Here is a 9391-nt window from a genome sequence, read left to right as displayed (position 1 = left end):
CCCCAGTTCTCTCCCTCTCTCTTTCTCCTTGTCTCGTGCTACTCCAAATTTGGAACGGCAGCCATGCGCCTCCTGACGCACATCATTGTTCCACTGCATTACGGAGCACACCCATCCAATCCCAGCTCTGGAGAAAAAAAAAATCGGCCAAATGGCGGGCTGGCCAGTGCTCCGGCCGTACTTCCAGCCATGGTGGAGACGGGATTCCCTTTTTTAGCCAGACGCATAAGAAGCCGTCTCATTTAAGCCGCACGCTAACACTTTGCTTTCGATGTTCCAGCCGCCAGCCTTGGAGTGCTTACGCCGTCCACCTGACAACACTCTCGCCTCCAGCTCTGCTGGGTGACCTGTTACTCGTCATACTCTGCCACAAAGCTACCGCCACATGGGATGCAGAGTCGCACCTTCTGGCGATGCAATCGCTCTATACGTGGATGTTCATCAGCAAATGGATCAAGTTGGTCGGACACTACATTCGCTACCCGGTGGATGTCCTCTACTTGCCCGTCTCCATACTATTCGGCTATTTCCACGGGATCATCAAGATGTACGCCGTCCTAACGCTCAATGTGGTAAGTTGCAAAAATCATTTCCTCGATGGTTCGTGCTTTGTTTTGGTCTGTCTTGCGAGTCTACAGGGGTCTGTGCACACAGTTGCAGGGCTCTTCAAAAGTGGTCCGCCTAGACCGAGGTTCTAGCCTTGTTTGGACTGCCTAAAATCCTGCCTCATCACCCGTTCTCCGGTTGGCCTGGCGAGCTGGGCCTCTGCGGTTAGCAAGTGCAATGTGCACACACACACAGTGATTGCATTGCATAGATGCCCATAAGACTGGAATATATGATTCCTCGATCATATATCCTCACTCTTATCAAGGCAGACAGTCCCTCGGATTCTCTCATGTTTTTTTGGCCCCTGGAATTTTTTCCCTTCCCCTCTCATTTGCCTCTCCTATATTTCTCATCACTTGACCTCGTTACTTTTTGCCCGGATGTTTCGGTTCATCTCGGCAGAGTGATGTTCCTCTCACGCGCCCAATCCCCGAGCTGTTGCCCACTCTGTAATAACGAACTACCATTTCAAGGGATCCACTAACTTTGAGTTCGTTAATTACAGACTGCGTGGGGTAGCCGCGAAGGCGCCGATGACTACGACGCTGAACGCATGAAGAAACGTACAGAGATCGAACAGTCGAAGCAATCTTACTACTATGCTGATTCTCTCACCCAATCATTGCTTCCTTCGTGGAATGATGACTGGGCGGACGATCAAAGGAAAGAGACACCCACGGTCTTGAACTCTCTGCCTCTCCAGGTACATACCTCGCGGTAAAATTGATACAATTTTGCGCAAGGGATCCTCCTCATCATCCGTGCGCTTTACGATTCTGAGGATGGCCCGATGGCCTCTTCAAGAGTCCGCAACGCTCACTCTGTCCTTTCATCCTATCCACCAAGGACAGTGGCCGCGCATCCATTTCCCTGGATAATTCTCTTCTTATGATGAAAATGTCTTTCATGCCATTCCATTTTACCCTTCAACTCGAATGACGCGCGATACTAACCATTCTCCATCTTTTTTTAAAGTCAGTTGGTTGATCAATCGACAGGCTTATCTCATTCTGTTTCAGTAATCAACTAGTAAATAGTTAATTGCTTTTTTGTTTTCATGTGTTTTCCATTGAGCGTGGTTCATGCCTTTGTTTCTCTTTTTTTTTTTCCTATTTCCAAAAGAATCCCGCATACTGTATTCTCAGCATTTCCCCACTGCATCATTTCTCTCATCCTCAACCTTTCTTTGTTCCCTTTTATTATCTGCTTGATCGGTACATCCAAAGTGCTTTCTGCTTCAATTCTTGTCTCTTTCTTTCTATTCTTCTAGCAGTTCGACGGGATCAACAGGACCGAAAACCCGATCCATCAATATTTCTTACCAACGTCGTTGAGATCAAAAGTTCTGAGGTCTTTCAAACTTTTTTCAACAATAGAGAAGCATGGGCGGGTTCTGCTGTCGCTTTTCTACATATACCCCGTCTTTAATCATAATTCTCACCTTTTCTCCTATGTATTTGAGAGCTCTTGGTAGTAGTAATACGTATGCCAAGAATAGATTGAATCGCCTCATTTGCTCCCACATGTTCACTACCTGTCTTCTTCCCAAGTATACGGAGCACTTTGCATATACATTTACCATTGGCAGATGTACGGACTCCGGGTTATACTAGGTACCTACCTAGGTACTGTAAACAGCAAATGATGTTAAATACTGCCTTCAGCATCCATGCTCTGTAATGAAAATGCGCGGACTGTGGAGCTGCTGCCTCGCCAGCAGCCAAAGTCAAAAACCGCCACAACTGCAATGTGCCCGTTTTATCCTACGGAGTAAGCCGGGGTCATCTCGATGGTGGTCTAATGCGGAATCTGTTCAGTTCTGCTCGATAGGTACTGATAGCCCACTCTGGAGTTTTATTCCGAGAGGAGGAGAAATGAGGGGGCAAATTCAAGCTTCTATCTGGATGTGAGCAGTCATTTTCTCCTTGGTTTTCGTAGAGTATATAGATGCCCGCCAACTCAGGGTTGCTTAGTTATACAGCAGCCACTATCATAGGCAGATTAAACATATTTAAGCTTTGACAGGATTCTAAATACTTTAACAACAGTTCTTGGTGATCAAAAAGTACAGCTCTTTCCAAGTAGCAGGACCTCTGTTGACCACCTAATTATTACTAGAAGGATACCTAGGTAATACGTAAAACATCATGATTCTGGTCGACCAGCTGAGACAGTCAGTGGAGGGAAATTTTTAACGACGATTCCGGAAGCCTACGGAGTATGCATAGTACCTTTATACCTGGTACGAACTACAAAAATTCGATTTCCATCTTAGGAATTCTGAATTAGTAGTCTAACTAGTAGTTAGAGTTAGGTAACATGTACTTCGGAGTCTAGGTAGAGTCTATACAGTGGTGATCCTCGTACGACGTAGTTATAGGCTGATGCGCAAAATGTTACGATTTATTATCTCACCCATTTAGCAATTTCCCGAACCTTTCGGTCGAAGATCGGCGTCCCGAGGACCGTATTTTGCAATCCACACGCCGTATGATTACAGATATCGTACTCTGTCATTTTTACACAATTCAGAGTCGAGTTCTCTTGTCTGGCCCTATCAAAAAGAAAACAGGGGGAAAAAAAGTACAATGGCAAGCTTCCCTCGAGCTCTCCAAACGCTCCCCCGGCGCCTCACCTCGCGACCTGTTCACGGCCTTTCCTCGCCGATCTCCCGTGCCTTCCAGACATGCACCGTGAAGGCCGCCGTCGCTCATCCCATTACGGCACATGGGCCACCACCTAAAGCTCCCGAGCCCGCGCCTGAGTTCGATCGGGTTACTGGACAAGCAGCAAAAGCAGAAAGAGGGTCGACAGAGACGGCAAACGGGACACAGCCTCCTCCCAGTCAGGTCTCCAGTCTGCTCAAGAAGCGGTTCTGGAAGGATGTCCATGTGGTGAAGAATAAAGGTACGGTAGCGGAACAGGGATTGATTGCCTCTCTCTCTCTCTCTCTCTGTCTGTCTATCTCTCTTTTTGTCTACATTGTCTGACTTTCTATTATAATATTATAGATGGGAACTATACGGTCCTACTGGATAAGCGCCCAGTGCGTACACCGGGAAAAGAGATTATCTCTATCCCGTCGACGAAGCCGTTCCTTGCCCACACAATCGCGCTGGAATGGGACGTGATGACCTCCGCACAACAGGCCCTCAAGAATCACCTCATTCCCCTGACTTCTCTGACTTCTCGAGCCGCGGACATCGCCCTGGAAGACGAGCATGGACAAACGACCACCAGAGAGCAGATCCTTAGCACGACAATGCGGTACCTGGAAACGGATACACTGCTGTGTTGGGTGCCGGCGCAAGAGAGATATAACGCGGAAGCCACGGCTGAAGGAAATGAGGCGCAGGAGTCTCTTCGCGACATCCAGATGCGCGTGGCAAAGGATGTCATCGGTTTCCTGTCTACGAATGTCTGGCCGGGCATCGAAATTCTACCCGTTCTAGACACAAACAGTATTCTGCCCACACCGCAACCGCAGGCCACCCAGGAGATCATCCGGCAGTGGGTCTCCAATCTATCTCCCTATGATCTAGCAGCTCTCGAAAGAGGAACACTCGCCGCTAAGAGCCTCTTGGTCGCTGTTCGACTGGTCGTGGAGTGGAGCGAGAGCTTCCGCCACTTGCAGGGATCTGGTCCAAAACGATTTGGTATCGAAGAGGCAGCGGAAGCGGCAAGTCTTGAGGTGAGATGGCAGACCGATATGTGGGGTGAGGTCGAGGACACACATGATGTCAACAGGGAAGATCTCCGGAGACAGCTTGGCAGTGTGGTCGTTCTTGTGACCGGGGAAAAGCAGTGATGATGGGAAGTCCTTGATAGCTGCATTGCAGTGCTGTAAGATATAATGGATATAAAGGATGTATCATATATACATCTATGGGCAATCGTTGGGATGCCCTAGAGATAATACAATTTAGAAAACATATCTACTGCAACTTTGGTGGACAAAACATTAGAGATCATATCATAAAATCCTTTTAAAGTATGCCCAGAAGCAGCTATTTCCCGTATATGACGCCCTGTTGTCGAATTACCATCCCTGGCTATCGCGGTGGCGGGGTGTGTAAGGGATCACTATAGTTACTCCGTACCTAGGTATGTATATACATCCGCCAAGGCCACGTCCGTGACACTCAAAATAGCCCACCAACGTCACCATTTATTTATCCAAGCGCTAAACACCCCCTTCCTTTTTAAACCCTGTGCGATCACCAGCGTGTGGTACTCTCCGGTCTATTTTTCTTAACTTTGAAACCCGCAGTTGTATATCTATCATAATCCGAATTCAGTCCTCTTCCCCCGGGGATTGTTTTGATAAAGATGGCGGAAAGGGGTGAAGGGTGAGTTGGTTTCCTGTCTACATCTCTGCGCGACTGGCTTTTGCCACTTGATCCATGCTTTGTTCTCTCTCATATGGCGTGTGGCCTTTCATGTATGCATTTGAAACTTTGGACGTCGTCCTCTGACAGCACCCCGCTCTCTCCTTGTTAATCGGATAGAGCATCATTGCTTTTCTGCACTTGATGTTGGTCAATTGTCTACCTTGAAATGTTACCTGGAATGGATGCGCAAATACGAGGGATATATAGATCCTTTTGCTAACAACCCGCTTCAATGATCAGCAGCCACAAACGGTCGAAAAGCGCACTGGCGCTGGCCATCCTACACCGTGATAAGTCCAAGTCAGGGGACCGAGACGACGACTACGCCAGCCAAGCAGAGTCCAATCCTTCGTCGCCGATAAATCAACCTTCGCTTCCCCCAAGACTGTCAATGACGCACGTTCGCAGCAATGGTCGAAGAAGCTACAACAACCAAGAAGCAGCGTCGTCGCCCAGCCTTGCAGAAGAGCCTATCGAGTTGGCTTCATCCTACCGAAGTGGAAGCGCATCGGACAGGATGCAATCCGTCTCGTACACAGAAAGCGGCAGTCTGTCACTTGACCAGTCTGTGCGAATGTTTCGACTCTTCGAGGTTCTGCGAAGTGGCGATACAACAGCCATCTCAAAGGCGATCCGGGAGGCCAAAGACGCCCAGAAATCGAACACCCACCTGTCTGAAACGAGTATCCTCCACCTGGCAATACAATGCGCGGAGCCGCAAGTCGTGGAATATGTTCTGTCTGCGGCTGAAGATTTGGATATCAACGGGCGCGATCGTGAAGGAAACACACCCCTGCATATTGCCGCCCAGCTTGGGAGAGGGCCCTTGGTGCGCGAATTGCTCAGCCAACCAAATGTGAACGACTCGATCATGAATTATCGTGGCCAGACAGCACTTGATCTTGCCCGGACCCCAGACATCTTTCAGCAACTCCAGCTGGCGCGGTCTCTATTTATCGATACGAAGACTCGTGAGGTTCAGGCTCTTGCCAATCAAGGAGACTACGATCAGTTGGAAAGATTACTGGAAGAACCTCGCGTTGAAGGGCTTTTGGACGTGAACAGTTTGGAGCTAGTCACCGATCGTGTTACCGCGCAATCTGGCGGCACTCTACTGCATGAAGCCGCGCGAAAGAAGGACACCAAACTCATACAAATCCTTCTAATGCACGGCGCAGACCCTTTCCGTCGTGATAAAAAGGGTAAACTACCGCAGGACGTCACCAAGGACGACAAGACGCGAGCAATTGTCAAGAAATCGCCAGCGGCTGTCATGGCGCAACGTGGCATTCAGGAGAAAGCGATTCTTGGTAGTAGCGTTCAAAATGCGGCAGCACGAGCTGGAGCAGGTGAAACACCTCTTGCTGGCAAGGATGCGCGTGAAATGAGAGGTTACTTGAAGAAATGGACCAACTACACCGGTGGCTATAAGCTGCGATGGTTTGTTCTTGAAGATGGGGTTTTGAGTTATTACAAGCACCAAGACGATGCCGGATCGGCCTGCCGTGGTGCCATTAATATGCGGATCGCCAAACTTAACATGGATGCGCAGGACAAGACTCGGTTCGAGATCCAAGGGAAATCTTCTGTCAAGTATCACCTCAAGGCGAACCACGTCGTGGAAGCGAAGCGATGGTTTTGGACTTTGAACAATTCCATTCAGTGGGCTAAAGATGAAGCTAAGGAAGAGGAAAAAACTCGAATGCGAAATGCCGAGGCTCTTCGTCAAGCAAAGATCGAAAAGACTGAGGCGCGAGCCGGTGAGAATATTTCAGAATCACCAACTCTTGCGAGCGGCAGGTCGAACAGTGCGAAAGGTCTTTCGGTACCGCCGTCCGGTATCCCTGGCAGCAGTATTGCGAGATTGAGCTCATTCACTTCGCGAACAACACTAGAGAGCGTGCCTGGAGACGATGAGGCGTCCTTGCACGATTCCTACGAACCGAGCGTTGCTCAGAATGAAGTCAATAGGGTTGTCAGCCATATCACAACCGCTCCGGACATTGAAGGAGACGACGATGATTATGGCGACTACGTGTCCAGTCGGGACATGCCGATGACTGACAAGGATGCGCTTAACATAACTGCACAGTCTGCGAAACTCCAGCTTGATCTCCTGGCTAACATTTCTTCTTCTCTGCAAACTGAAAAGTTGAAGAATGCGAATATGACGATCTCCGACCCGAGAATGGATTCAGCTTTGACGGCTTACGAAGGTGCCGTTAGCAGTCTCAAGGGCTTGGTGCAGAATCTTCTGCAGATATCTAGAGACCGAGATGCATATTGGCAATATCGGCTAGAAAAGGAAGCCAATATCCGGAAGATGTGGGAAGAGAGCATGGCAATGGTTGCTCAAGAGCACGAGGATCTACAATCGAAAATGGGCGAATCCGAAGAAAAGCGTAAACGCACCAAACGGGCCCTCAAAGAAGCCTTGGGAAATACATCGGCAAACCCTAGTCGCCCACTCAGCGCAGACCACTCTGAACTCAATATTGTAGGTGAGTTACCCAGGCAAGTGCCAAATGATGGACAACAGACTGCTTCGGACATGAACGAGACGGTCGAGAAAGTCGCCTATCTTACGAAGAGCTTCGAAGACCACACGCTCAATCGCAAGAAATCAATTATATCCCAGCTCAGTGATATCTACGATTCCGATGAGTCAGATGAGGAGTTCTTTGATGCCGTTGGCTCTGGCGCTATTGAAGTACAGGATCTTAAAGAACTTGAGGCTGCTGAAAACCCACTGGAGCCCGAGGATGAAAGTTCGGAACTTCGAGCCCAGAAGAGAATGGAGATCTCGCCCTCTTTCAAAGGATATGAAGATCCAATCCGTGAGAGACTTAAGATGGATAATGATAACAGACCTAAAATTTCGCTATGGGTAAGCATATCACACGCATCTTTCTTTCCCACATTTTCCATCACTTTGACACTCATCTTATATTCAGGGCATTCTCAAATCTATGATCGGCAAGGATATGACAAAAATGACTTTGCCAGTGTCTTTCAACGAGCCAACTTCCCTCCTCCAGCGAGTTGCAGAGGATTTGGAATATGCAGATCTTCTTGATATTGCTGCAGACCGGAGCGACTCACTGGAACGTCTAGTCTATGTTGCTGCCTTTGCAGCCAGTGAGTATGCCTCTACGATCGGCCGCGTTGCGAAGCCTTTCAATCCTCTACTTGGCGAGACGTTTGAGTACGTGAGACCCGATAAAGGATATCGCTTCTTTATCGAGCAGGTCAGTCACCATCCACCCATTGGTGCAGCCTGGACCGAGTCGCCTAAGTGGGATTACTGGGTAAGCGTGAATCCGCAGCATAGGATTTTCATCCCCTTTTTTAGTTCTTTGCTTTTGAATAGTAGCTAACGCAGCTTTACAGGGAGAATCGGCTCTCAAGTCCAAGTTCTATGGAAAGTCATTTGACATCAATCTTCTCGGCACTTGGTTCTTGAGACTTCGTCCTGTAACCGGAGGAGAGGAACTGTATACCTGGAAGAAAGTCACGTCATCTGTCATCGGTATTATTACAGGAAGCCCAACGGTTGATAACTATGGCTTGATGGAGGTCAAAAATTGGACAACCGGCGAGGTCTGCTACCTGGATTTCAAACCGAGAGGATGGAAAGCCTCGTCTGCGTATCAAGTCAGCGGAAAGGTGGTGGATTCCAACGGTGATCCGAAATGGAGCATCGGGGGACGTTGGAACGACAAGATCTATGCTCGCCACACCCCCGGATTCGAGGCGCAGGTTAGTAGCCTGGATCCAGAATCATCAAAGACCTTCCTTGTCTGGCAAAGCAATCCTCGGCCGAGTGAGATGCCATTCAATCTGACACCCTTTGTCATCACCCTCAACGCCATCCCCGAGGCTCTCAAGGGCCATCTGCCGCCGACTGATACCCGGCTCCGCCCGGACCAGCGCGCCATGGAAGACGGCGAATACAGTTTCGCGGCAGATGAGAAGCATCGCGTCGAAGAGAAACAGCGGGTCAAGAGGCGCGAGCGTGAAACCAAGGGACTCGAGTATACTCCGCAGTGGTTCACTAGGGCCAAATGTCCTATTACCGGTGAAGAATACTGGGCTCACACCGGCGGCTATTGGAAGTCCAGGGAAGCGCATGATTGGAGCCGAAGCGAAGATATTTTCTAATAGGGACGCCTGCTGTATCAACTCTATATATTCATTATAATCCCTAGCCTTTGTCTATATCGTCAGTCTGCTGTTATTGCTTGTTGGAATGATCAATGCTAGATAATTAAGCAGCAGTCACTCTGTGACATGAACAATGCCAGGCTACTGAAAGATGAAGATTTTATTGTATTTCCTAGAAGTACATCTGAATAGCCATGGTCCATCTCGGCTGAGAAGACTAGCTCTGA

The 9391-nt window shown here is 48.8% G+C and overlaps 3 protein-coding genes across 3 annotated transcripts in view; all 3 read left to right on the top strand.

Moving 5' to 3' along the window:
• Positions 1 to 1498, top strand: part of ASPZODRAFT_1507223 (hypothetical protein) — a 2931-nt gene extending 1433 nt beyond the window's left edge. Inside the window, exons 3-4 of the mRNA XM_022725656.1 lie at positions 281 to 572; positions 1115 to 1498. Of these exons, the coding sequence (XP_022582581.1) occupies positions 281 to 572; positions 1115 to 1330 (508 nt within the window). The 3' untranslated portion in view covers positions 1331 to 1498. The remainder of the gene's footprint in view (positions 1 to 280; positions 573 to 1114) is intronic.
• Positions 1499 to 3167: 1669 nt separating this feature from the next.
• Positions 3168 to 4425, top strand: ASPZODRAFT_129988 (hypothetical protein). Its single transcript, XM_022722404.1, has 2 exons — positions 3168 to 3516; positions 3621 to 4425. Exons 1-2 carry the CDS (start codon positions 3198 to 3200, stop codon positions 4415 to 4417), a joined length of 1116 nt encoding a protein of 371 aa, XP_022582580.1. The 5' UTR covers positions 3168 to 3197; the 3' UTR covers positions 4418 to 4425.
• A 341-nt stretch (positions 4426 to 4766) lies between these two features.
• ASPZODRAFT_129987 (hypothetical protein) lies at positions 4767 to 9372 on the top strand. The gene is made up of 4 exons (XM_022722403.1): positions 4767 to 4958; positions 5241 to 7887; positions 7955 to 8308; positions 8391 to 9372. Exons 1-4 carry the CDS (start codon positions 4939 to 4941, stop codon positions 9159 to 9161), a joined length of 3792 nt encoding a protein of 1263 aa, XP_022582579.1. The 5' UTR covers positions 4767 to 4938; the 3' UTR covers positions 9162 to 9372.
• Positions 9373 to 9391: the final 19 nt, after the last annotated feature.

Source organism: Penicilliopsis zonata, assembly GCF_001890105.1.
Source record: "Penicilliopsis zonata CBS 506.65 unplaced genomic scaffold ASPZOscaffold_4, whole genome shotgun sequence".
Taxonomy (NCBI): domain Eukaryota; kingdom Fungi; phylum Ascomycota; class Eurotiomycetes; order Eurotiales; family Aspergillaceae; genus Penicilliopsis; species Penicilliopsis zonata.
The sequence above is the reverse complement of the archived record's forward strand: the minus strand, read 5'-3'. Positions and strand labels throughout refer to the sequence as shown.

Excerpts from the sequence above, each read along its gene's own strand:
- ASPZODRAFT_129988 (XM_022722404.1), top strand. The coding sequence starts at position 3,198 with ATGGCAAGCTTCCCTCGAGCTCTCCAAACGCTCCCCCGGCGCCTCACC. Across the intron at positions 3,517-3,620 it reads CCATGTGGTGAAGAATAAAG|ATGGGAACTATACGGTCCTA; the intron begins GTACGGTAGCGG and ends ATAATATTATAG.
- ASPZODRAFT_129987 (XM_022722403.1), top strand. The coding sequence starts at position 4,939 with ATGGCGGAAAGGGGTGAAGG. Across the intron at positions 4,959-5,240 it reads ATGGCGGAAAGGGGTGAAGG|CAGCCACAAACGGTCGAAAA; the intron begins GTGAGTTGGTTT and ends TTCAATGATCAG. Across the intron at positions 8,309-8,390 it reads CGCCTAAGTGGGATTACTGG|GGAGAATCGGCTCTCAAGTC; the intron begins GTAAGCGTGAAT and ends GCAGCTTTACAG.